The following is a 25000-nucleotide window of genomic DNA, read 5'->3' on the forward strand; positions in this document are numbered from 1 at the left end:
CAGGAGAGGATATCGATGCAGGAGTCGGAGGAAAGCGAGCAGCTGGTTGTCCTCAAGGGTGAATGAGAAGGCATCTACTCTCGGGCACTCGCGCAGCAAGGAGCAAGACAAGCCTTCCTCTCCCTTTTGTCCTGCTGTGAAGAACACAGCACTACAACGCTTGCTGCAGAAGCAGGTTGAGGCTACTTGCCTCCCTCCCCTCCCCTCCTCCCTAAACCCGTCCTTCCCTTCTCTGATCTCCCTTCCCTCCCTCCTCCCCTTCTCTGCTCTCCCTCCCCCCCCTCCTTCCCCTTCTGTTCCTCCCTGTCGGCCTCCCATCCTTATCCCACACTCCCCGTCTGAACTCCTCTTACGTCGAGCGGGTTTCTCACACAGTCAAGCAGCAACAAGTCTTGTACTCATCGTCGCCTCTCTCTCCCGGTCGACTCGTCCCTGCTCCTCCTCTCCTGACCCTCCCGCAGGAAAGATGGAGCCTTCAGCTTCCACCACCGCCGGGTGGTCGTTGGTTCACCATCAGATCAGCATGAAGGTGTTGGAGCGGCAGGAGGGTCCACTTGTCCTGACCGCTTTCAGCTCGACGAGGACGACCAGCCATGGCCCTCTCCTCTCCAGCCCGGCCTCGAAAATACTGTACATCTCCGCTCCAGCTGAATTTCAGCTGAATCCTCCGTGTTGCAGCCGACCCCCGCCAAGAGCCTCAAGAGCAGGAGGACCGCAAAGGTCTGCTCTGCTCCAGCTGGGCTGGGACGCTTGCATCTCATTCGACTTGTCTTGCAGTGCTCCGTGTCAGAGCTGCCGAGCTCCGAGCAAGGCATGTCGATGCTCCGATCCATTTCCTCCTCCCTCGCATGCAGCAAGGTAGAGCAGCTCCTGCCTGAGCCCGTTGACTCTTTCCGCAGGTGCAGCTGGACTTCGACGAGTCTTGAAGCTCGCCAACCCCCCCCCCCTCCCCCTCCCCCGTCCCGCCCTTCCCCTCCTCCCCCTTTCTCTTGACTCAGCTCCTCGTCCTTCACTTCTGCTGTAAGACATCTCAGCGAGGACAGACAGCTCGCCGCCTCCTGCTCACAGTGCGAAGTTTGTTCTCGAGCATCTTGAGGCGGAGGAGGGTGTTGTTGATCTTGGTAGATACCCCAACGTGCTCCTGTGAAGCATCAGAGGAGGCAGCAGAGATGGTGTGGGAGCGTGAAGGCTTGAAAGACACGGAGAAGGTTGTCGACGATGTTGATTCGGAGCAGGAGCAGGAGCAGGAGCAGGAGCAGGAGCAGGAGCAGGAGCAGGAGCAGGAGCAGGAGCAGGAGCAGGAGGAGGAGTATTTCAGACCTCGATGTCACTGGTTGTCTGTATCTTCATGGTTCGAATGTCATGGCCTATCAGCCGGATGTTCTGGAACCTGCGGCTCTCAATCAGCTGGTGACGTCAGGAGCTCAATCAGGGACGGACTTGTCCTTCCGCCGTGTCTTCCCCTTCCTCCTCCTCCAGAACAACTGCAGGAGCTGAGCGCTCTTCTCTTGGAGATGGTTTCGGAGGATCTCGCGTTCAATCAGCGCCTGGTCGTGCTGCATCAGACATCTCTTCCCCCGCCCCTTCCTTGGCATCCCGCCTGCCACACCCAATACTCCTCTCCTCCTCTGTCTTCTTCTCCATCCTCCTCCTACTTGTCATTCTCTTCCTCCTCTTCCTCTCCCCCTTCTCCATATCCTCGTCCTTTCCATCTCCTCCTCCTCCTCGCCCTCATCGTCCACCCCTCCACCCCCTCCCCCTCCTTTGGTCCTCCTCTCTATCTCCTCGCCCTCGCCCTCGCCCTCGCCCTCGCCCCCCCCCGCCCTCTGGTCACCTTGGCTGTCGTCTCGGAGCTGCTGAATTGGAGGAGGTTGGTGAGGGCGGCAGTGAGGAGGGAGGCCGCCACCAGGCCGATCTGCGAGCTCACCTCAGCCGCTGCTGCTGCTCTACAAGACAATCACCATGGCCGCCAGACAGGCTACGAAGCGGCTGACGGAGGTGGTGGGGACGATGTCACCTGAAGGAAGTGATGATGATGATGATGATGAGGAGGAGGAGGGCAAGACCGTAACCGACGGTGGTTGAGGTGATAAGGATGAACCAGATGGCTGTCGTCATGCGCATGTGGCTGCTCTTGTTGAAGTCCATCCCATGGATAACCCAGTGCTGTAGCAGACAGTCAGCAAGGAGACGAGGACGAGAGGAGCAGCGACGTACCATGGCGTTGGGGTTCGCGCATGCTGGGACTTCTTCTCGGATATGAGGTAGAGTACAGGCGGTGGTCTCAGCCGCTCGGAACCAATAGGCTGCAGCAGCGTCACGAGAGGCGTCGGAGCCTGAGCACTTGCCAAGGAGGACGATGGCGATCATCCACACGAGGGACATGTAGATGGCTGCATACCAACTGGCAGCAGGTGAGAGAAGGAGGAGGAGCGACGGGGCAGATGGCACCTGTGCATGATATGCTTGATGGCAAACGATGAGCCGATCTTGGTCCGCTGGAAGCCAGACAGGGTTTGATGTTTGGGGAAGACGGAGAGGATCCAATCCCTGAGGACTCGCCAGCAGAGGTAGATGCGGATCAGGTTGCAGCCGCAGAGGATCGTCTCTCCACAAGTGACGTAGATGTTGTTCTCTCCGAGGTTGTCCGTCACTGCGCACACGATCGTCATATGGTCAAGGCCCCCAGCCTCTGCTGCTCACCCAGCACGAATCTGTATGACGGGGGGTTGTGGACGAGGACGAGGACGAGCTCCAGCCACAGGGACGGGTCCAACAGCCACCACACTCCAACGTCGGTGATCTGTCATAGGCATCGGTTAGGAGGAGGTGCCGGGAGCAGGTTCTTACCAGGTCAGTGAAGCAGTGAACATGGAGGCTGACAGCTTCCAACAACCGCGCGATGTAGTACATACGCAAAATGAAAGCTGCACATGAAAGAGTGCAGATGCTGTTCATGGCCTTGAGCGCGTTCATGGTGACGTCGCTCTGTCCTCCTCCTTGCATCAGGTACTCGTTCTGTGCCACCGCAAACAACGTGCCCGTCATCCCAAGCAGAGCTGCCCACTGCCTGTACGACTGCTGCGCGCCATGGAGGGCCTTGAAGTTGTGGTGCCATTTGCCCGTTCCGTCCCTCTGCGTCATCGCCTTCTTGACTCGCATCTTGAAGCTGCCAGATCGTTTGGACCCCTGCATCGAGGGAAACGTTTGACCGTCTTTAGACAGCTGGTTGATATCCCTCCTCCCTATGCTGTTCATGGAAAGTCTCCGCACCAGCGGAACTTTGGCTACTGTCGCTTCCTCCTCGATCGTTTCAAGCATCCCCTGCAGATTCTTGACACGGCTGAATATGATGTCCACCTTGTTGTTGTCTGAGCCGGATGTTTCGATGTCAACGTACATCTTGTCTTTCATGTGAATCATCGCAGTCAACGACATCTTGGGTGAGTTCAATAGAATCTTTATCCACCAATACAAGTTCTGTAAACAACAAGGTCAGTGCGTGCTTGCTTTGCTGCCGATGCTTGCCTTGAAACGGCTTGTGCTGCCTCTTGCTATTTTCTTCATCCACCACATTCGGATTCTACCGTCACTATCAGTCGCCTCAACCTCTGACGCGAACACATTACCGCTTGACAGCTTCAGACTGTACATGTCTCCTTGCTCGCTCCCTCTCAAAGATCGCCAGCGTCCGTGCTTCTTCAGGGTTCCATTGGAACGCGTTGCTGGAGGAGGACAACGTCACTAGCCGCACGAGGGTCCAGCTGAGTCTCACCTGATGGAGGCTGTCATGAGAGACGCGAACATGAGCCCGAGGAACGCCATGAGGATGCTCGTCATGCGGCCCAGCAACGTCACGGCGTAGATGTCGCCGTAGCCGACCTGCAGGCACGTCAGCTGCACTGGGGCCGAGGGGGCATGTCAGACCGAGGTGGAGGTGATGAACATGGCCCAGAGGGCGTCGGAGTATCGCACGAGAATCGACTCTTTCTCTAGGCTCCCGCTGTCTATTTGCCACAGAACGGCCTCAGGCAGGAAGCAGGAGGGGTGGTCGTGGAAGGGGAAGAGACATGCTGACGTCTCGAAGGCACGGAAGAAATATCCGAGGACGAGCATCGAGAACATCCATGCAAAGGTCACGAACTGAAAGCCTTTCCATCCTTCGAGCAGCGACTTCAACACGTAGAAGCTCCCAATGTTGATCTGTGTGAAGGCCTCGATCGTGAAGTGTTTGGGCATCGTTTTGATGATGAAATCTCTGATGCATCTCCACAGCAAGTAAATCCTCAAGATGTTGTAGACACAGAATATTGTCTCTCCCCTGTACAAGATGAAGTTCCCATTCTGAACCTCCATGCCGAACTCTGGAGAGAAAAAGGGGGGAAGATGAGGAACGCAGATCAGCAGTTCGAGCCAGAGCCCTCGGCTTGCAAGCACTTGTAAGAATCCGACCTCTTTGATCTTGGTATTCTTTGACGATTTCACCCGCAGCCTCCGATTCATCGCAACCAGACGCAGCTGCATGCGGTACATGTAAAAGATCCAGACTGCACACACGAAGCTGGAGAAAGAGTTGAGAGCCTTCAAGATGTCGATCTTCCCTGATTTAGGATGCCACCGGTAGATGAGCTCGTTCTGAATGATTGCAAGGAAGGTCCCAAAGATTCCACTGCAAGCTGCCAACAGGCTGTAAAACCTTCTCTGGGAATCAATATCGTTGCGACGCACTTTCATCTCCACAGCCTTCTCGACGCCCTTGGAGGTGATGCGATGCATCTCTATCATGCTCTGCGAGAAGTTGGGAGCTGCATACTTGCGATCCTTCAAGCGCGCTCTTCTCTGGTTGGGCGTCTCCCTTCCATCCTCATCTTTATCCTCCCTTTCTTGGGGTTCTGCGGTGCGGTCCGAGCTCAAGGTCTTGCTGCTCTCCATGTCAGGCATCAGATTGCGCAGCGACTGGCGGCGGACGAGGTCTTCAAGGATCGAGAGCCGCCTCTCGATCTCCGGAAGAACCTGCGGGGGGCTCGCCACAACTTTAACTCCAAACAATGTCTCGACCTGTTCGATCTCCAACCCAATCTCCTCATCTTTCATACTCTCCCATCTCCTCCAGAGGTGCGAAGGGCGGGATGGGATGCACTCTGCGGTAGCTGCGCCCATAATTTTCAAGCGAGGAATCATCCAGGTCATGCGCGGTTGTCTCTGTCCACTTCAGCGAAGGGTATTGCTCCGGCTTTCCACCTCTTGCCATCTCCACCAGTCGCTGTGATCCCTTCTCAGCTATAGAGACGCTCGTCGTCCATCTACCTCTGGCTCCAGATCTTCCATCGCCTGCATCAAGCATTCACATCCCCTTCAGTTCTCCTCATACCATACCTCCTCTCCATCCCTTCCTCCTCCTCCCCTCCACTTCTCACTTTCTCGCCCCCCTGTGATACTGCCAGGTTGCCCTTTGAAACCCTGCACCCTCTTCCCTCTCATCATTACCCTGTCTCTCATGTCTTTCTCTTTCCATTCCCTATCTTTCAGTCTCTTTCTGAATCTGTCTGGTGCTAATCATCTCTTCCAACGGCCTTTGTCTGTATCTCTCTCTGTCTCTGTCTCTGTCTCTGTCTCTGTCTCTGTCTCTGTCTCTGTCTCTGTCTCTGTCTCTGTCTCTGTCTCTCTGTCTCTGTCTCTGTCTCTGTCTCTGTCTCTCTCTGCTGTCTCTGTCTCTGTCTCTGTCTCTCTCTCTCTCTCTCTCTCTCTGTCTCTGTCTCTCTCTGCTGTCTCTCTCTGTCTCTCTCTCTCTCTCTCTCTCTCTCTCTCTCTCTCTCTCTCTCTGTCTCTGTCTCTGTGTCTCTGTCTCTGTCTCTGTCTCTCTCTGGTCTCTCTCTGTCTCTGTCTCTCTCTCTCTCTCTCTCTCTCTCTCTCTAATCATCTCTTCCAACGGCCTTTGTCTGTCTCTCTCTCTCTCTCTCTCTCTCTCTCTCTCTCTCTCTCTCTCTCTCTCTCTCTCTCTCTCTCTCTCTCTCTCTCTCTCTCTCTCCGTTGATCTCCTCCCTTGCTTCAATAATATATCTGCTTCCGTGCACCACCCCAATGTAATAAGGTCCCCCACCACCCTACCCTTCCATCTTACACCCCATAATTACCCTCAAATCACCCACCCCTTTTAATCCCTGTAAACCCACCCACATCGCACCTCCCAATTACCAATTATTCGTTTTTTGTACCCCTACCCAACCCCACCTTCCGGAAGCCGACACCACTCCCCCACCCCCAACACGAAAGAATCCTCTTTACCTACCCTATAGCTTACCTCAATATACCCCCTATTTTCCCTCAGGGGTCATGGAATATCTTCAGTCCGGTGAGTTACTACCGGCACCCTCATCATCCCACCCCCGGTCAAGAAAATTAAAACGTTTTAATCTTTTAGAGCTGAAATCATCAACTTTTTCATCAACTTCGACTTTCAACCCCAAGGCCTCAGGGGCAGCAAGAGGCACCATCGCCCTCCCAGCTATATACCCTATAGTCGAAATCTCCTACCTTCCCCCCTTCCCCCCAGGCTCCCTCTCAGGGTCCTGGCTTCCTGCCCTCCCCGCTCCTCACCTTGCAGAGCATCGAAAAGTTGATAAAATCTCCCCACATTTTACAAATGCACATACGGTCATTGTTTGAATATAAACGTCAAATCTTCATGTTAAATTTCAAAGCTGTAGGTGCAGAACAACATCATTTCACTCTATCGGAATGACCAGCGCGAAAGCCCGAGGCCCGGTCACGTTTAGCTGACTAGTAGTACCCCTCAATATCAGCATCAGGGTCACTTTACTCAAAGTTGAGTTAAAGATCAGTACCAGGACAACCAGGACACCGGGAGAGTCGAGGATCAGAGTAATATCAGCACCAACACTGACGGCACTGATACTGATTTTTAACTTAACTTTGAGTAAATGCTGATATCAGAATAGTGTCCGAACTTGAAGGCCTATATCAAGGCGGGGTGTATCTACGAGATGATCTGACTGATTGTCTCAGCGATCTTTCGCCTGAGTCGTCCGGTCGTCAGCTCAAGGGCGCTGAGGCCCTGTCTGAGGCTTCGCGGCCCGGGGCCGTACGGCCTAGTACTACTAGCTAGTAGTGCGTCACTGTGACGGCCCGATCCGAGTCTCGCCGCGATCCGATCATTTCGTGACTGCCATCCTGAACCGGGGCATTATTCAAGTTCTAATCCGATCAGCGTCGGAAAGCATCAGCCTACTGAGAACTCGGAAACTGAATGCATCCTAGAGTGCAATAGTGAAGGAGGAAAGCCAAGTTGGGAGTCGGGGGCCCTAGACGGTAGCACAAGGACGTAGCCATCGACTCCGATCACAGATCTGTGTCATCAGTCTCATTGCTAGGTAAACTGATCCGGGACTGAAAGCCGGAGGCTCGACCCGCCGGGTGACCAAAACCGTGACAAGCGGCGGGCCGGCCTCATTCTGAGCGCGGCCTATCAGACCTCGCTCACCCGAATGTTCAAATCTGCAAGATGGGGCTCCAGCAGTGAAAGGACCTGACAACTGGGTAAGAAGAGCGAGACTCGGGTATGACGCTTACATGTTGCTTCACTGCACTCGACAATCTTGACAGCAGCAACCTCATCTGCCTCCCTGTCAGCTCCCCTTCCCAAGTGACTGCCGCATGATCGGACCATCTCAATCCGACGAGTCCGTTGTGCCTCCTCGAACCGCTCACGTCGCGAAAACACGTCCTGCAGTGAACTCGATATCAGAAGGAGGGCAGTTGGGGCAGAACTCGCAGGAGGAGCGAAACTAGGAGGGTGAAAACGACCAGAGTCGAGTAGGGAACTTGATGCAAGGATGATGAGCGATATGATTCCGATGAGGGAGAGGAAGTAGAAGAGGCAGATATGATGATGCTCATGTCCACAACGACGACGATGATGTGAGCAATGACCTTGCGTGGGTTCCACGGACACCTTGCAACGTGCGCATGCGCATCGGAGGCGCAATCTTCAAGGCAAAAAGCGCAGAAACCACATCTGAAGGAAGGAGGGTCAGCAAGAGAGCGGGAGAGGAGCGCATCACTTGCCCGCATCTCGTGCACTTCAAGGCGCTGCATCCGTCATAATCCACGAAAGCCTGCGAGCACCGAGGACAGGCCAGCGTGAGGATACGGTCTACTGTGAACTTGACGAGTCGGGATGCCTGCGACACACCTAGTCAGCACAAAGTTGAAGTTGACACTGATGGTCAGCACGTTGTCCTCGCTCAACTTCCCGCTCTTCTCATCCTTGGCTCTCTTCTCGTCGTCCAACCGCAGGTCTTCAAGGACGCGAGTTTCATGCGCGAGCTCCCGAGCCCTCAGGTACCTGGAGGAGCGAAGTGAGCAGGAAGTCTCCACTCTCGGCCTAGCGAGACCGTTCGAACGTATCATGGGAGACATGCAGAGCGAGGTCCTTGTGCGAGAACGAGGAGGAGCAGCCTTCTGCTCCCATCGGACAAACTATCTTGGCCCCGCGAGCCCGAAAAATGTCATTCTCCTCTGACTGCGAGCGAACGTAGGGGTCCAAGCAGTCGCAGCAGACGAAGTGAGCTCCTCCCGAGCACCGAACGCCCTCCTCCACCCCTTCCTTCACACCCGCTCCCTCCAAACAGATGACGCACTCTCCTCGGACTGTCCAAGATTGCACGTTGCCTCCTCCGCTTGCCTCGGCGTTCACCGCAGCCGTCGGCACGACCCCCGCAGCGTCAACTTGTGGCCCTTGAGCGTCTGAGACTTGCTTGCTTGCTGCATCGTCTGGCACTCGTTCCTGATCGTCGTCAGAGCGACAGGGCACACATGATTGCTGCCGATGCTCCTCCAGCTCTACTCCGCGAACCGGCAGGAGACATCGTTCGCAGGCGACGAAGTCGAACGAGCGCGCGGTCGGTTGAGCTCCATGACGAGGTTCAGCAGGAGCACGTTGAGGGACTGCAGGATGAACTGCAGCAGGGGCACGATGTGGAGGGAAAGCAGGAGGACGAAAACGCCCGAGCTGATGGTTCGCCTGCTGTTGCTGCCCACCTCCGAAGATGAAGTCAGTGGAAGCTTTGATCTGTGCTTCAAGCCGCGCTCTCTTCTCAGCAACGATGGCTGCTTGTCGTGCTCTTCTTGCTTCTCTGTCCTCCATTCTCCTGTAGCTCCCAACGATCTTGTTCCCCTCCCCTCCCGAACTGCTCCTGCAGACGAAGAAACACCCCTACCCCCTGTATGGCTATGAATTACCCCACCCTTTACCCACCCTTGCAGGACAGAGCTGTTTTTGAAATCTTGAGGTCAGAAGGTGTGGAACGCAACGATGAGCATGAGGGAGATACAACGAGAGAGGGAGAAAGGAGGGGGAGGAAGAAGAGAGGTATGTGGCAGAGAAGAAAAAGTTGTGACGTGAAACAAAAGGTTTAGAATGATGACAGCATGACTGTTTGCAATGTAAAGGTGTTTACTAAAACCTTCTCCCTAGAGTTAACATCTGCCTCATCAATAATAAAACACGTCTTCTGCACCTATGATAACATGTATTTTCTCCATCGATCTACAACTCTTTGAATATTCTCCGTCGCATTCTCAACAAACCAGGTGTTCACACATTGACCTCTACACCCCGACAACTTGAAGCATCATTCCAAAGCTGGCAAGCTCTTGATAGAATCTGTCACACTTGAAATCACCTGCTCCTCCTCGTGAACAAGTTGTTCTTCGTCATCCTGTTGGGTCTCCCTGAAGTTATCGATTCTTCTGGAACGAGCGGCACCCAAGTCCACCAGCGTCATCCACAGGTTCGGCACGATCCTCATCAGGTTGGTCGAGTCGTCGTAGGCGAGCTTGAGGAGCACGACGTCACCCGCAGCAAGCACATCAGCTTGACGATGACACTGATCCATCGCCTCCTTCTCTGGAACTCCGCCTTGGATCAGCTTGCTCAGCTTGATGACGGACATCTCACCGAAGCAGAACCCAGCACTCAAAAGATCCACAGCGTGCCCGTCCACTTCACAGACACACTCACCGGAGGCAACCCAGTAAATGTCTTTCCCCACAGTCCCATGCTGCACGATGAGGTCGCCTTCATGAAACCTCTCCACCTGCAGCTTCTTTGCTATTGCCTTGATACATGACTCATGTACGTGCCTTGCCTTTACCAATGGCGACTGAACCAGCACAGCCATCTTCTCTGACAACGCCATCTCCTCAGCATCACTCAAACCCTTTTCCTCAACCATACAAGACCTCGAAGCACAAGATCCTTCCTTCATCTCCAACTTTGCATGGGCACCTGCAGCCACTGTCGTAGCAGGTTCTTGCATCCTTGCTTTCACAGCCATGATGTTGTGCATACATTCTGCTCCGTCACTCTCGATCATCACTCTCTTGGCCTGGGGGATGAAACTTATCCTTTCTCGTGAATTTGTTGTATCGAGCTTCTTCATCCAAGCTGATTGCAATTCATTAAGGGGGAAACATCGTCGGCGCGCGGTTGGGTTTGACCGAATGAGAGTCGACGCGTTGGCAAGTCGCTGTAAAGCTAGTTTGGCGGTAGGAGACAGCTCCGAGGGATAACTATCTTCAGAAGACTGTGCTATGTCTTCCATGATGAAGGAAGGATGGATACAATCCACTGATGGCGAAGATACACTCCACTGATGGCGAAGATACACCCAAAAGCTGGATCAACAATGAAATACCGTCCTGTTCAGTCTTCCTTCCCTCGTGTTGTCCTCAATATTCCTTCAACCTTGCTTCTTGCTGTCTTGAACGCTATCCTGTCCTCTCACGTATATCTACACTTCCCTGGCTCCCTTCCGTTCTATCCTGTGCTCGCCCTTAGGGGCAAACTCTTTGGGAACATTTCTGGTTTGGGGGTGGGGTGTTTATTTGGGGGTAGAGGGTAGTGTCATATGTGAAACAGTGGGGTGAATAATAGTATAGTGGACGGGTGATTGGGGAGAATCTGTAAGGGGGGTGGGTGGTTTAACTAAAAGCCGGGGTGAGCGATTGATGAAATTTGAGTGAGAGCGAGTGGAAAAGGTTTCGGTGGGGTGTATCGATCAAAGGGGGGGTTCGTTGATACTAGGGTAGAGAATCAGAGTACAATGTGTGGGTGATCCGTGGTTAAAAGTAGGGTGTGGGTAGTTGTCCGGATGAACCACTCAGGGGGTAGGGTGACTGCGATCAAGTGGTTATGTAGTAAATTTGAAGGGGTCTGGGTGGCATCCGTGCCGGGAAGAGAGTGTAACACATGGGCCAGCAACAATCAGCAAGGGTGGGTGGGGTAGTTGTGAGCCGGTGAAAAGGGAAGAGTAGGGGTAGTGAACCCTTCGAAAGGGGAATCTTGAGCTAGGGGTGGAAGAATCTAAAACATTTTATGGGAGTTACACATGACTTACCAGTCAAATGACCGGGTGGTAGGAAGATCACCAGTTGAAGGGTACATGATACTGTAAGGATCCAGGGGCAATGATGCCAAGAAAGAGAGGGGGTGGGGTGGAGGGTGGCATCCGGACGCCTTTACAAATAGGTTTTTGATTTCGCAGTACCTTACGACTGCGAGGAAACAGTCGGGTATAGAGGGGGACGGGGTGGTAGAAATTTATCAGACCTCCTCCCCAGTTTGTACCCCCAGAAGCCCTAGGGGTGGCCCTTGAAACCACCGGTCCTTGTAAAAGTCTCTTTTTTTTTGGGAATAAGCTGCATACTTGTCAGCCATTGTTATGCAGATACACGCGAGATCCTATAATTATACTATAAACTATATAATTATGTATATTTGTCATAATATTATGTCCAACGTCATATCTAGCCTCGGCCCCCCACTCCTTGAAATATAAAAGTATTTTTACTTGGCACGTCCTGCCGGTACCGATAGCGCAAACATGTACTACCACAAATACAATTACAGTACAGAGAATCTGCTATTTGTATTATCCTCTTCTGTTCCCAGTACCAATATTATGTACCGTGGTACTGTGCTCATCAAATCGTATAGTTTTTGGTACGGGCCCTCATCCACCTGCCAGTGGACAGATTCCACCCCCGTGCCCAGTGGATCACGCCGGGTCATGATTATGAAAGTATCTCACTGTCTTTGACTTCTGTCTGTGCCATTGGGGCTGACGACTTCTCTGTTACTCAACTCAACGCTAACAAGTTACCAATCAGAACGAGGACAACTTGCCAGGACTCGGGAGAGTCGAGGAGGCTTGACGGAGGCCTCACTGTCCGATTACACACGCAACTGTACGGCGGGAAGACTCTCGGATAAGAGAGAGAGCCAACCTTGACAAGGGCTATGCGCCACGGATAGTGAGGGGTCAGTCGTACTAAACAAGAGGGCCCTTACGGTCACATTCAGTTCACTACTGCGGCCAGTAGCTCAGAAATAATCTCTCCATGTTCGCACAGGCAGCCCTCTCATAAACTTCCCCTTCCACAGCAGCCTTCCCTTCTCGTCCCACATGCTCCCCTCTCCCTCCATCCTCCCTTCCTTCCACCCGCCCTTGTACGCCGCCTGCCCGGACTTGTAGAAGAGAACACCCGACCCATCGAACTGCAGGCGGAGGAAGCTGCCCCAGTAGAGGAGGTGGGAGGAGAAGGGATAGCTCATGACGTCCTCATACTTCCTTGGCATAGACTGCGGGCAAGGGGTCAGGAAAGCGGAAAGGAGGTGGGGGGAAGGACGGAGGAGAAAAAGAGTGTCTGAAAGTAGGAGGAAGAAAAACGAGCCAGAAGAGGATGATGATGATGATGATGACAAGCACGACTGCAATGACGATGGCGATGGTGGTGGTGGTGGTGATGCTTAGGAAAGCACAAACATGACAAGGATGATGACGATGCTGACCAGGAGGGGGAGGGTAAGGGATGGGATGGGGATGACGTGGGGGGGACAAGGACCTCGACACGACGGAGTTGATGGAGGAGGTTCCGGGCGTCGGAGCATTTTGGGTCTTTCTCCATGAAGACCTGAGAGCAGGAGGAAGGGAGAGGAGGGACTTCAGTCTGCACCTTGACGCGTTTTGCAAGGGTCAGGAGCTTCTTCATGCGCAGCAAGTTCTTGTGAGTCTGCGAGGATAGCGCTGCTTGTGGGATCTCGGTCTGAAGGGCCTGCGGTGCTGTTGAGCCACTGTGGAGATGGAAACAGGGAGCTGGGGAGGTTGAGAAGGAAGGAGGAAGGAGCCATTAGGGAAGGAAAGGAGGGGTGAGAAGGGGAAGGAAAGTAGCAGTGTGTGGAACATACAAGGCGGAGAACGAGGATGAAGAAATGCAGGAGGAAGCGGTAGAGGTGAAGTAGGATGAAACGGCGTGATGGAGAGGAGAAGAAAGTGGAAGGGACATCCATGTTACCTGAAGTGCGCTATCATGGTGAAGAGGAGTGAATTCAATGCCGTTCTTTTCCTCTTGTTTGCTGCGCTGACGCATCAACGCCGTTGCGATGCCCACGGGCAGGGCGAGAAAGTTCGACTTGTCGAGCTTTGCTTGCGAAGATGCTGACAAAGCATTCCAGTGAGGAGATGCATAGCAAGGAATAGGAAAATGAAAAGGAGGAAGTGGAGGAGGAGGAGGAGGATCAGCTTTGGAAGACAACCATGCCCAGGGCGGGAAGGACGAAGGAGCAGGAGGTGTATGGAGAGGAGAGCAGAAAGAGCATCTTGTTGAGGGGGTACCACCTGACTTGATCCCAGCAGGAGGGTGTTGCCCGGGAGGAAGAGTCCAGTGGAAGGAGGAGGGGACGGACATTCCCGGTCCGGGAAGCACACCTCTCTTCTGTGACCAGCGACCCAGCACTGCTCTCCCTCCATTGCTGCGCCTTCCTCCTCCCATCCAAGTCTCCACGGAGTTGCGGGAGGTGTCCAACCCGTGGAGGACTTTAGCTTGTCCAAGAGCAGCAGCAAACTTTGAGTTGGATAGCATCACGAAATGATCTACCACTATCCCGATCAGCACAATGGCTGCAATGAGCCAGACAAAGGAAGAGCGGAGGATTCGGAGGAAGAGAGGAGGAGGGCAGCATCTGACAAGCTTCTTCTGATCGTTGCTCGGTGCCTCTACGTCGGCATGCGCCCAGGTAGCTTCGAACTTTTGCATTGCACAGGGACGGTCAGTCCTCTACGCAGTGACGTGCCATGCCCTGTAAGGATGCGCTTAGGATAGAGGAGGATCAAGAGGAGAGGAGACTCTTGCAGGCTCAGGCACGAGGCAGGAAATGGAGATACGATGGTTGAACGAGAGGGGAGGAGGGGGGGGGGGGGAGGAGGGAGGGAGCGAGGGAGGGAGGGAGGGAGGGAGGGAGGCAGGGAGAGAAATGCTCAGTTAGGAAAAGGATCTAAGAGGGCGAGGAAGCCCGCATCAGAGAATTTCTGGATAGGGTTGGGTACTTCAAGTACGGGTACATTTATGGGCAAATAATGGGGTACTCACAACATGGTAGTGGGTAGTGAAGAGGATGGGTGGTACGGCTATTTCGGCGTTTCATGGCTCAAGAGCCTGAAGGCTGGACTGGAAGGGAGGAGGAGAGCAAGAGGAGCGATAGCAGGAGTTGAGACTCGCGACGATGAGGACGAGGATGATGATGATGATGAGGATGATGGCGATGATGCTGAGGATGAGGGTAATTTCGAACTACGAAGGTGGAAGTAGGGGATACATGTACAGCAGGACGGCAGGTAGGCGAGATTGATATCTATCTACATGGGTAGCTTGAGAGCTTGAGATGAGATCTATCATGGAAGATTGATAATATTCCAGCATATGAATGTGGTCCTGACATGGTTCCTTTCGCATTCAGCAGGAACAAAGAGCAGGACATGGTGCGGTGAGATCCTTCCGACGACGATGGAAACGATGGTATCGCACAGGAGGTGCAACGAAGAAGTTTCCATGGAGACGCGAGCATCCGCTCATCGGTATCTACAACATCCTCACGATCTTCCTGTTGTGAAGTGTGTCTGCAGTCGTGTCGCAAGGCTTGTTGGAGCAGGATGTAGTTTGGTCGCCCTGGTGGTTGGGCTGCTGTTGACAGCTGGCGATCTATCAAGCAGCCATGCTGTCAGTCGTCATAGGGACGCGCTGCTACAGAAGCTCAGCCCCAGTGCTCACCTTGCTCCTGCTGCGCTCGCCGCCGAACAGCTATGGAGGACGACCATTGGACGTTTTTTCGACGGGCAACTGCACCCTCCTCCTCCTTCCAAGGCCAAGAGCTATAGGAAGGAGACGAAGCATGATGAAGACCAGGATGATGTACAGACAGCGCTTGAGGAAGCGTATTCGCCGTCTGAAGATCATGATCCTCACGGAATGCTTCTTCCTTCTGCTGCAGCCGAGCAGAGCAGGTGGGAGCAGCAGGTGCTGTCGATGCAGCGGGCTCAGCTCAAAGACAACAGCGACATCATGCGGAACGTCGTCCTCCTGCATGCCTCGAAGAAGGGTCGCGCTGGAGCAGAGAAGAAGGGAGGGAGTGCGGAGGTGAAGCGCTCCGAAGCAGCGACAGGAGCAGGAGCAGCTCGACAGGTTTCATTCAAGCTGGTGAAGCTGGTTGGAGCAAGGCTGACAGGGGTGACGGTGGTTCAGGCTGACATCAAGAAGCTGGAGGCCAAGGCAAGAGTGGAGGCGCTGGCGAAGGTTCACTCTCAAGCAGGAGGAAGCGATACTGTAGGGAGTTGAAATGTTGTGACGTCAGCATTGATCGGCGTCTTACAGGCCCCCGCCCAGCACAAGAAGGCGATCGGTTCTAACAAGGTGTGTAGAGACTCTAAGAGGTGCTCGACCTGACTGAAGCCTCTGCAGGAAGGGGCAAACGATGCTCATCATGCAGCAAGCAGCGAGCATGTTGCTGCTAAGATCGAGGCCAAGTCGAAGACGTCGAAACAGAGCTTGACACGTGCCGCTGTGAAAACTGTATTGAAGAAAGTTTCGCCACCTGCTCCTGCTGCCAGCAGCATCGCAGGGTCATCGGACTCGGACAGCCGTGCTTTCGTGAGTGTCTTGGTCCTTTGAGGGCTGACAAGCAAGTAACACAACACTTGCCTCCCCAGCTCTCTGGTTTCTTCGACACTCTTGCTCGCAGAGATGAGGAGAAACACGTCCTGCATCTCTCAAAGTACCCTCGCGTTCAGTAAGTCCTCCTCCTCCTCCTCATACTGCTCCTCCTGTTCGTCATATTGCTCCTCCTCCTCCTCCTCCTCCTCATACTGCTCCTCCTGTTCGTCATATTGCTCCTCCTCCTCCTCCTCCTCCTCCTCTTCCCCGTACTGCTCCCATCAAACTCTGACACCCGTTTAGCACTGTTGCTCAGTTCCTCCCGGCTCAGATTGCTCCCCCTCGTCCTCCATCCTCTGCGTTGAAGCAGATGGAAACCGAAGTGTCATGGCTCAGAAAACGGTAAAAGTCTGAAAAGAAAGGAGGAGGAGGAGGGGGAGAGGAAGAGGGAGAGGAGGGGAAGGAGGAGGATCATGACGATGATATCAGGGTGGAGGCCTTGCAAGACGCGTTGATCTCTGAGCACAAGGATCTTCACATTCAACAGCAAAAAGTTTCTGAGCCGACGAAGACAGTGAAGCCTGCACATAACGTCTCCCTTCCTCCCGCCCGCAAGGCCAAGTCGCAAGGAGGTTCGAAGTGTCAGGAGGTGGGAGGCTTCCTAACGGGATCTGAACCAGCGCGGCTGCTTGTGATGAAGTCTCCTCCTCCCATGGGCTGCCCCATCTTTCCTGCCCCCGGCGAGGCTCTTCCTGCCAAGTGCTACCAGGTGAGGGAGGAGAGAGGAGAGAGGAGGGAGAAGATAGAGAGGAGCAGGAAAAGGGAGATGGAGGAGGGAGGAGGGAGGAAGGAGAAGAATGCGGTTCTGAATTCTTGTCCTCCTCCAGTCGATTGCCGGCAGCGAAGTGCTCAAGAGGTCCTCCTCGCAGATGACTGTGAAGTTGAGCAGGTAGAGGAGGGGAGGGAGGAGAAGGGAAGAGAGGGACGGGGAGGAGGGAAGGTGAGAGGAGGGAGGTGGGGAGGGGGGAAAAGGGATGGCAGGGGGGAGGAGATGGTGATAAATTCTGCAGATGTGCGGATGGATCGGTTCGTTTTCAGTGTCCGGGCAAGCAGGAGAGCTCGTATGATAGTTTTTGTGAATACGATTGTTGAGGAATTTCAGTGATGACTCTATTGCTGTTGCTGTCCCTTGCCAAGGGCCCCACTGACTTGAGAGATTTCTCTTCAAGTCTCCTTGACGTCGTGAGGGAACACACGATACAGAAGAGACGGTTTGTTGAAAATGGGAGGAGGAAAGAGGGGGGAGGGGGGGGGGGGGGGGCGGAGGGTAAGTTCGAATCAATTGGATGACATTCGAGGAATTTCACGTGTCTGGTGTTAAGCTGTGAGGTCCAACGTGTCTTGCCAGCGACAAGTGAAGGAGCGTCTCAGCTCGTCGGTCATGCTAAGTAGAAGCCCCAGCCCTCCTTCCAACTCCTCACGTTCCACTCCTGCATCTGACCTGAAGCCCAACAGATCAGAAGACATGAAGCAGACGAAAAGGATGGTGTTGGTGTTGTTGTTGTTGATGATGATGATGATGATGATGAGGAGGAGGAGGAGGAGGAAAGGGAGAAAGGAGAAGGGGGAGGAGAGGACGATGAAGGTGTGTAAGAGCGTCGATGAGATCTGGATGAGTTTCCTGACCATCTGATCTCCCGCAGTACATGAAAGTCTCATGGTAGTCTTTGTCGACAAACTTCATCATCTCCGTCAGGAATGAAGAGGAGGGAGAAAGGAGAGGAGAGGGAGGGAGGGAGGGGAGGGAGGGGAGGGAGGGGAGGGAGGGAGCAGAGAGGTGAAGGGAGGTGCAAGAGAACGTACCTCCTGCAAGAACAGGACCATCGGCCTCACATCTGATCTGCTTCAACATCAGGAAGGGTTAGGAAGACGTGTGCCACCGTCACAGGGCACCTGATAGGAGGACCAGAATCGTCCTCAAGGTCGAGACAGAGCTGTCGTTGTACCTCCATTCTGCCGACATCCACGAGCAGCAAGCACTGAGATACGATGAACGCACAGCAGGGGAGAGGAGACGGGCTCGTACCCCCGTCGCTCCGCAGCAGAGGAGGGGTCGACCTAGCGTGCGAGGGTTGGGCACGAACTCGAGGGAGTGTAGAGTTCGGTTAAGATGGAGATCCTGGGAAGGTGTCAGAGAGCAGCAGACTAAACTCGTTCCTCTTACTTTGATTCTTGACCAAGTTGTCATGTTGTAGAAGACAAGCTTGTTCCTGTCCGCCCCAACGCATCTTCAACAAGCCCGTCACGACTCTCTCCTTTTCGTTGCAGACCACATACAGGATGTCATCGGAGCACGTCAGGTGCGATATCTCCGCACTTGCATCTTGCACTACGACCCGAGAGACCATCGCGTCCACGTCAATGCAGTGAACCTGTTCCTCCTCTCAGCCACACGCAGCAGTAGCGGCACGAGACCTGGCTCCCCACACTAGCCACCAGGCACTCCTGCTGCCTGACCCGAGCAAGCTGCATGCAGCTGATGGGCGACAAAGTGACTGCACAAGCAGTGAGGGGGCGGCAGAGGCGGCAAGGAGCTTGCCAGCAGCTTCTTCTAGCAGGTCCTCCCCTCCTTGTCTCTCCCCTGACTTCACCCGCCATCGCTTGATGCTGCCGTCGGATGAGGCCGTGAAGAACCGGCTGCTTCCCTGCTGCCGCACCATTCCCGTCACTCGCCCGGCGTGAGCTTGAAGTTTCTGAGAGATGAGACGAGGAATGGTCAAGCGAGAGCAGAGGGAGGGAGGGGCGATGAGGGTGAGGAAGAAGTACGCGAGGAGGGAGGGGAAGGGAGGAGGAGAGGAGGAGAGGAGGAGAGGAGGAGAGGAGGAGAGGAGGAGAGGAGGAGATCTACCTTGCGACATCGCGATGTCTTGATGGACCATACCTTCATCTCACCACTGGAAGACACGCTGACAAGCATATCCTCGATCGCCTAGTTTGTTGTGAACAAGCAGTCGAAACAGCAGTGAAGGCTCACCAGCAGGCCTCCAACCGGATCTCGATGCGCCTGGTACTCATGTACCTTGTCCCAACTGTGATGCATGGATTCTTCTTCCTCTTGATCTCCATCAACATGAACATCATCTTCGCTGTTTTCTTGACAACAAGTCAGTTTGCAGTCCTGGAGTTTGCGGTCCTGGGAGACGTGGGGAGTACCTGGAGTAGAGTATTCCTTGGTGCAGTAGTACGGGTACTTAGAGCGTCCTCGCTTCCACTCCATCTCTACCACCTCCCCTGTCTCCTTTCCCAGAAACAGCTGAGTGCCGTTGGCTGCCATCGCTGTCACACCAAGATTCGTTCTCCCTCCTCGCAAGCGAGGTCCCATGCACTCGCTGCCCCCTCTCCTACAGGCTCCTCCTCCTCCTCCTCCTCCTCCTCCTCCTCCTCCTCCTCCTCTCAGCACGCTGCTTCCTCCTGCTCTGTCCCAGCCTTCGGCATCCGCCGCCATAGCAAGCGCTGCCGCCACCATGGCCAGAATCCGCATGTCGTAGCCAGGAGATGTGAAGGAATGAGGTCGAAGGGGTCATGTGGAGCATCGAAAGGGGATTGGAGGGGGTGGGGTGGATAATGCGACCAGTGGTGACAATGCGGATTTCGAGATGGAGGCGTAGTTTGTGATGGCGGTGGAGGTGATGAGAGAGCGAGAGACAGACAGTCTTGTGATGGAAGACGAGGAGATGTACAAAGAGATGAGATGGCAAGAAGATCTCTCTCCATGATGATGTCGTGGAAGCAAGGCAATCAAGGGGGAAATCAAACAATCTGATGTACATGGCGGCGAAGAAGTTTGTTTCCTGCTTGTTGATAGCATGGACTAGTATACCCCAGCAAGAAGGAACAGTTGAGAGAATCTCTCAAACTTCAGAGAGCTCTCCAGCTAGATGCCATCTCTTGAACTTGCGCGGAGGAGCGGCGGTGATGACTGAGTTCGATGCTCTCGCCAAGAAACTCAGAGGGAATTTCACCTCCTGTTGCTCTTCTCCCCTGAATATGCTCGACAGGGTGGCAAAATCGTACAAGAAGAAGATGAAGTTGAGGAAGAAGGAGAAGAAGGAGAAGAAATCACAGACGAGAATCGAGATCTTTGACGAGCTGCAGGTATTTCATAGTGCAGACAAAGTCGGTTGTCAAGATGACATTCAAGACCAGGTCAAGCATGATGTGCATCAGATGCTCCATGATGTGCATGCCATGTTGAAGACAAACGGGACGCTGTTGCAAGTAGCTTTCCTAGCTGCTTTGTCTCTCCACTGACCGGAGCAGAGTCAGCAAATTTCCGGCATCCTCCGTTCTCTGGAGGCTCTCCCTCCCCTACATGCAGCAGCTGCTGATCTTGTACTCTTCTTTCTTCCTTCTTCCTTCCTCCTTTACCCCTTGCTTCGCTTCTCGTCCTCGCTGACCTCTTCCTTCGCTTCTCCTCCCTTACCCTTACCTCTCCCTTTGTGCCTCCTTCTCCCTCCCTGACCTCCCGCAGCTCCAGCTCATCCTCTCTCATCGATCCCGACGACCTCTCCTCCTCCCGGTCGCAGATGTCGCTTGCTCCGACGGTCGACTGAATCAAGAGCTGCAGATGCTGTTCGCCTCTGCCAGACTTGTCGCCGCCATGCGCCCTCCTCCTCCGACCCTCCTGTCTATACTCGCTCCTCGGCTTGTCTCTCGACTTTCGTCAGGTAGTGACGTGAAATAGGGAGGAAACGCAACTATCGTCGTCCTCGTCCTCGTCCTTGTCCTCGTCCTCGTCCTCGTCCTCCTCGTCCTCCTCGTCCTCCTCGTCCTCCTCGTCCTCCTCGTCCTCCTCGCGCTCGTCGTCCTCTTTCTCCTCTACTTCTCTACCTCTATCTCTTTCTGCTCTCATCTGTCTGATCACGATTGAGAGAATCAACTGAATGTGATGCGTCTGCTTCAGAGAACGTGACTATCAGCCCTCGAGAGCTTATGAGGACTGCAGTCTTGTTTCAAAGGTCCTCGTCCTCGTCCTCGTCCTCGTCCTCGTCCTCCTCGTCCTCCTCGTCCTCCTCGTACTTCTCCTCTTCCCTCTGCGCTGCTCCTTCTGCTCCCCCTTCCTCTCTGCTCTCGTAGAGATAACAAGATGTGCAGTCGAGGCAAAAGTCACTCTAAGCTCTTCCTCCTGCTCGAGCAGCAGTCACTCAGTCTTGGCCTCTCTGCCTTCTCCCCGCGTCTCTTCATGCGCCTGGTGTTCGCCATGGCCGAGGGCAAGCAAGGGTCGCCCACGTTCTGGGCCTCTGTGCGTGATCGAGCAAGGAAGATGGCGGTGGAGGGGGAGGGAGCGGACGACGTCGCGAGATTCGTGCGAGGAGAGTTTGGGTTCTCCTCCTCCTCACCCTCCCTCAGGCCTGGGCCCTCGGTGTGCGGGGGATCCTCGAGGCCGAGCCCTTGTGGAGGATGGAGGCGAAGCTGAAGGAGGCGGAGACTGTGAAGAGACTGAGCACACAGGTGAGGCAGGAGGAGGGGAGAGAAGGGCATGGGGGAGGCGAGAGGGAGGAGGGGCAGGGCAAGAGGAGGCAGCGGTAGGGGTTGCAGGGGAGTGACTCCCGTCAGGCTTGGGCGAAGCTGCTGTGGCTGGTGGCCTCCTCCCGCAAAGTTTCTCCTGCTCTCGTCGTGTCCTCTCTGCTGCCTGCGACGCTGGGAGGAGCGAAGTTCAGCTCGAAGCTCTCAGCGGAGGTGAAGATGGGAGGGCTTGGCGGGAGGCTGAGGAGGACGAGCAGGAGCTTGTCAGCGCCGCATGGTCTCTGCAGCAGGTGCTGGAGAGGAAGCAGAGGAGCGAGAAGATGCAGGAGTGTGCGAAGATCCTGCGAGCAGAGGTGAGTCAGACAAAGCGAAGCAGTTGAGATGGAAGGAGGAGCAGGAGGAGCAGGAGGAGAGGGCGAGCCTGAGCTTGTTCTTCAGGTTCTGTCGCGTCCTCCGGCCTCTTGCGGCTGGTCTGAGCAGCAGCTGTTTTCCCTCACCAGGAGCATGGCAAACCTCAAAGTCCTCGACTTGGACAGCCTGCAGCACTTGTACTCCTGCCTGCTGTCCGCCCAGCACAGGGAGGAGAAGATGAATCTGAAGCAGGTGAAAAAAAGAGAGCGTCTCTCCTCCTTCTCGTTTCTCGACCATTCTCGCTCTCCTCCCTCCCCTTTCTCCTCCTCGCTCTCCTCCCTCCCCTTTCTCCTCCTCGCTCTCCTCCCTCCCCTTTCTCCTCCTCGCTCTCCTCCCTCCCCTTTCTCCTCCTCGCTCTCCTCCCTCCCCTTTCTCCTCCTCGCTCTCCTCCCTCCCCTTTCTCCTCCTCGCTCTCCTCCCTCCCCTTTCTCCTCCTCGCTCTCCTCCCTCCCCTTCCTCCTCCTCAGCCTGTCCAACAGATGCAAGACCTCATGCAGGAGGTCGCCAAACTTTCTCTTCCTCTCTGCCCCGGGGGTCCCGTGCAAGCCTTGTTCAATCACTTAACTGCAAAGGTCTCAAATTCTTGTCTCGCTGCGTTGCTCCTTGCTGGTGCTGGTGGTGCTGGTGCTGGTGGTGCTGGTGGTGCTGGTGCTGGTGGTGCTGGTGCTGGTGGTGCTGGTGGTGCTGGTGCTGGTGCTGGTGCTGGTGCTGGTGCTGGTGCTGGTGCTGGTGCTGGTGCTGGTGGTGCTGGTGCTGGTGCTGGTGCTGGTGCTGGTGCTGGTGGTGCTGGTGCTGGTGGTGCTGGTGCTGGTGCTGGTGCTGGTGCTGGTGCTGGTGCTGGTGCTGGTGCTGGTGCTGGTGGAGCTTCTTGTAGTCTATCTCTCACTATCCTCTAAGGTTTTGGCTCGCCCCTCGAACGAGTTCGGGTTTCGCTACCTCACCCCCATGTTGTGGTCCTGCGCCAAGTGCCAAGTGCTGTCTCGGGTGTGTCAGGAGGAGGAGGGAGAGTGAGGGGAAGATCGGGATGGTGGTGGAGAGGGCAGTAGCAGCGAGAAGGGAGGAATGGAAGAGAGAGGGCAGATGAGATGGATGGGAGGACGACAAGGGAGGGAAGAGGAGGAGGAGGGAGGGAGGGAGGTGAAGAGACGAAGGAGGAGTTTGATGTGTGATGTAGGAGCTGGTGGAAGCAGTCAATGACAGGTTCAGGAGGAAAGAAGTCCCCATGCCCAAGCCGTCAGTCATGGCCACCATTGCCTGGTCCCTCTCAAGATCTGAATTCCTGGTGGGGAGGGGAAGGGGAAGGGGAAGGGGAAGAGGAGGAGGGAATATGTAGGAGGAGCAGGGGTAGGAAGGGCTGACACGAGCTTCAGTTGTTTGCTTCCGAGGCCTTCAACTTCATAGCTCAGTCTATCACCAGCGCACAGCTCCTTCACTGCACCTCACAGGTACCGCATGCTCCTCTCCCTCCTCCTCTCATCCTCTCTCAGGACGTCGCCAACCTCGTCTGGGCGCTCGCCCGCAGCTCGCTCGTCCCTCCCACTCATCGCTTCTGGCGAGGTACAGAGAAGTAGCTCTGGTGCTAGTGCTGCTGCTGTTTCTGCTGGTGCTGCTGGTGCTGCTGCTGCTTCCCTCTATCTTATTCTCTCGATCTTTCGCGCTAACTTGTAATCAGATGTGGAGCAACATCTTCAGGGAGACTTGTCGAGGTCAGCAGCAGCCCAGCTCCTTCCATCTCAAACGCTCCTCCCTCTAACTCTCCCGCGTCTTCCCTCTCCTCCCCTTCCCCCCCTCTCCCTCTCTCTTCCATCTCTTCACCTGCTTGTCTCCCTGTCTTCTCTCCCTCATACGCAGCAGGTTCAACGTGCAGGAGCTCGCAAACCTCGCCATGGCAGGCGCCATCCTCGTCTGCGGGGGAGCAACACCGCTAGCATGGGGAGGAGTGCTCCGCTGCTCACTTGCGCGCGTCGAGCAACTCGGAGAAAGAGAGGCTGCGCAGGTATAGGAGGAGGAGGAGGAGGAGGAGGAGGAGGAGGAGGAGGAGGAGGAGGAGGAGGAGGAGGGCGACGGCTGAACTCCTACAGGTTGCGATGCTCCACCTGGCAAGCTTACCCGATGGAGGCTCGGAGCTCTCCCTCCCTCCCTCTCTTGCTTCTCGCATGCCGGGGATCCAGGGGAGGACGAGATCGTCTGCCTTACACTACGAGGTCGAACCCTCAACTCCCCCTCCCCCTTACCCTCCCCCCCGTCTCCCCACCCTCCCTCTCTTCCTCTTCCTCCCCTTCCTGCTTGTCAGACGGTGGAGCAGGTGGAGGAGAAGCTGCGTCTTGTTCCTCTGGCCTTCAGATGTGAAGTACCGGTGCTCTCCGGGCTCTACGTGGTGGATCTTGTTGTCGATATGGACGGGACGAGGATCGCGCTTGAGGTGAGGGAGGAGGAGAGGAGTGAGACCTGTTGTGATAGAGAGAGAATGATGGCTGCATCTGTCGTTGTGAATGATGAGGATGGTGTTGGTGGTGATGAAGATGTGTATGTTGTTGTTGTTGATGGTGGTGATGAAGATGTGTATGTTGTTGTTGATGATGGTGATGGTGGTGATGAAGATGTGTATGTTGTTGTTGTTGATGGTGATGGTGGTGAACAAGATGATGTGGATAATGAGGAGGAGCTCAGAGGCGAGCAGGTCGACGGGCCCTCGCACTTTCTCCTTTGTCCGCCGGAAGCAGCGACCTCAGACGCCCTGCTGTTGCATGGCGACCTGTGGGTCCCGACAGCAGCAACTCGTCTTAAGAGGTACCTGCTGAAGAAGGAGGTAACCGGCCCGAGTGACCTCCAAGAGCTGACGGGCTGCAAGGGATTCGTGCTCGTTTCCGTCCCGTCCATGGAGTGGGAGACAGATCTCGTACGAAGGTTCCACCTACTCTCCGTCCACATTATCTCCTCCTACTGCCTTCTACCTGCTGCCTGCTGCCTGCTGCCTGCTGCCTGCTGCCTGCTGCCTGCTGCCTGCTGCCTGCTGCTGCTCTGCCGTGCTGTCATGCTGTTCCTCTCCTGCTCT

General features: G+C 55.0%; 9 protein-coding genes across 9 annotated transcripts in view; 4 read left to right on the top strand and 5 right to left on the bottom strand.

The window, feature by feature from the left end:
- GUITHDRAFT_112754 (hypothetical protein) overlaps nucleotides 1–926 on the top strand; it is a gene marked incomplete at both ends in the record, with an annotated part of 2803 nt that extends 1877 nt beyond the window's left edge. Inside the window, 6 exons of the mRNA XM_005828216.1 lie at nucleotides 22–58; nucleotides 462–529; nucleotides 574–630; nucleotides 679–720; nucleotides 778–858; nucleotides 900–926. Coding sequence (XP_005828273.1) covers nucleotides 22–58; nucleotides 462–529; nucleotides 574–630; nucleotides 679–720; nucleotides 778–858; nucleotides 900–926 — 312 coding nt within the window. The remainder of the gene's footprint in view (nucleotides 1–21; nucleotides 59–461; nucleotides 530–573; nucleotides 631–678; nucleotides 721–777; nucleotides 859–899) is intronic.
- A 388-nt stretch (nucleotides 927–1314) lies between these two features.
- GUITHDRAFT_142197 (hypothetical protein) lies at nucleotides 1315–5190 on the bottom strand (the record flags this gene model as incomplete). The annotated part of the gene is made up of 11 exons (XM_005828217.1): nucleotides 1315–1390; nucleotides 1441–1547; nucleotides 1835–1946; nucleotides 2018–2166; nucleotides 2218–2404; nucleotides 2452–2653; nucleotides 2704–2803; nucleotides 2851–3438; nucleotides 3653–3725; nucleotides 3776–3882; nucleotides 3928–5190. The coding sequence occupies 11 exons, from the start codon at nucleotides 5188–5190 to the stop codon at nucleotides 1315–1317; spliced, it is 2964 nt and encodes a 987-aa protein (XP_005828274.1).
- Nucleotides 5191–7486: 2296 nt separating this feature from the next.
- On the bottom strand, nucleotides 7487–9166 carry GUITHDRAFT_112757 (hypothetical protein; the record flags this gene model as incomplete). Its single annotated transcript, XM_005828218.1, has 7 exons — nucleotides 7487–7546; nucleotides 7591–7744; nucleotides 7951–8035; nucleotides 8082–8109; nucleotides 8146–8201; nucleotides 8241–8365; nucleotides 8415–9166. 7 exons carry the CDS (start codon nucleotides 9164–9166, stop codon nucleotides 7487–7489), a joined length of 1260 nt encoding a protein of 419 aa, XP_005828275.1.
- Nucleotides 9167–9460: 294 nt separating this feature from the next.
- On the bottom strand, nucleotides 9461–10817 carry GUITHDRAFT_153906 (hypothetical protein). The gene has a single exon (XM_005828219.1). It carries the CDS (start codon nucleotides 10623–10625, stop codon nucleotides 9654–9656), a length of 972 nt encoding a protein of 323 aa, XP_005828276.1. The 5' UTR covers nucleotides 10626–10817; the 3' UTR covers nucleotides 9461–9653.
- A 1589-nt stretch (nucleotides 10818–12406) lies between these two features.
- Nucleotides 12407–14118, bottom strand: GUITHDRAFT_142199 (hypothetical protein; the record flags this gene model as incomplete). Its single annotated transcript, XM_005828220.1, has 5 exons — nucleotides 12407–12664; nucleotides 12928–12996; nucleotides 13039–13137; nucleotides 13378–13520; nucleotides 13701–14118. 5 exons carry the CDS (start codon nucleotides 14116–14118, stop codon nucleotides 12407–12409), a joined length of 987 nt encoding a protein of 328 aa, XP_005828277.1.
- Nucleotides 14119–14816: 698 nt separating this feature from the next.
- Nucleotides 14817–15624, top strand: GUITHDRAFT_153907 (hypothetical protein; the record flags this gene model as incomplete). The annotated part of the gene is made up of 3 exons (XM_005828221.1): nucleotides 14817–14936; nucleotides 14985–15555; nucleotides 15601–15624. Coding segments are annotated over exons 1-3 (638 nt in total), but the record flags the coding sequence as incomplete, so codon positions are not given.
- Nucleotides 15625–17447: 1823 nt separating this feature from the next.
- GUITHDRAFT_142201 (hypothetical protein) lies at nucleotides 17448–19549 on the bottom strand (the record flags this gene model as incomplete). The annotated part of the gene is made up of 12 exons (XM_005828222.1): nucleotides 17448–17509; nucleotides 17695–17746; nucleotides 17872–17908; nucleotides 17962–18047; nucleotides 18095–18187; nucleotides 18233–18296; nucleotides 18346–18440; nucleotides 18484–18534; nucleotides 18660–18761; nucleotides 18917–18997; nucleotides 19043–19161; nucleotides 19222–19549. 12 exons carry the CDS (start codon nucleotides 19547–19549, stop codon nucleotides 17448–17450), a joined length of 1170 nt encoding a protein of 389 aa, XP_005828279.1.
- A 506-nt stretch (nucleotides 19550–20055) lies between these two features.
- On the top strand, nucleotides 20056–20319 carry GUITHDRAFT_112761 (hypothetical protein; the record flags this gene model as incomplete). Its single annotated transcript, XM_005828223.1, has 2 exons — nucleotides 20056–20163; nucleotides 20215–20319. The coding sequence occupies 2 exons, from the start codon at nucleotides 20056–20058 to the stop codon at nucleotides 20317–20319; spliced, it is 213 nt and encodes a 70-aa protein (XP_005828280.1).
- Nucleotides 20320–21154: 835 nt separating this feature from the next.
- GUITHDRAFT_142202 (hypothetical protein) overlaps nucleotides 21155–25000 on the top strand; it is a gene marked incomplete at both ends in the record, with an annotated part of 4049 nt that continues 203 nt past the window's right edge. Inside the window, 14 exons of the mRNA XM_005828224.1 lie at nucleotides 21155–21310; nucleotides 21418–21519; nucleotides 21625–21747; nucleotides 21825–21887; nucleotides 21973–22137; nucleotides 22425–22495; nucleotides 22518–22929; nucleotides 23120–23227; nucleotides 23316–23390; nucleotides 23433–23502; nucleotides 23618–23651; nucleotides 23800–23941; nucleotides 24027–24149; nucleotides 24251–24852. Of these exons, the coding sequence (XP_005828281.1) occupies nucleotides 21155–21310; nucleotides 21418–21519; nucleotides 21625–21747; nucleotides 21825–21887; nucleotides 21973–22137; nucleotides 22425–22495; nucleotides 22518–22929; nucleotides 23120–23227; nucleotides 23316–23390; nucleotides 23433–23502; nucleotides 23618–23651; nucleotides 23800–23941; nucleotides 24027–24149; nucleotides 24251–24852 (2246 nt within the window). The remainder of the gene's footprint in view (nucleotides 21311–21417; nucleotides 21520–21624; nucleotides 21748–21824; nucleotides 21888–21972; nucleotides 22138–22424; nucleotides 22496–22517; nucleotides 22930–23119; nucleotides 23228–23315; nucleotides 23391–23432; nucleotides 23503–23617; nucleotides 23652–23799; nucleotides 23942–24026; nucleotides 24150–24250; nucleotides 24853–25000) is intronic.

The sequence above is a fragment of the Guillardia theta genome (assembly GCF_000315625.1).
Source record: "Guillardia theta CCMP2712 unplaced genomic scaffold GUITHscaffold_61, whole genome shotgun sequence".
Lineage (NCBI taxonomy): Eukaryota > Cryptophyceae > Pyrenomonadales > Geminigeraceae > Guillardia > Guillardia theta.

Bases quoted from the DNA above. Each gene is read 5' to 3' on its own strand.
- GUITHDRAFT_153906 (XM_005828219.1), bottom strand. From the start codon at position 10,625: ATGGAAGACATAGCACAGTCTTCTGAAGATAGTTATCCCTCGGAGCTG.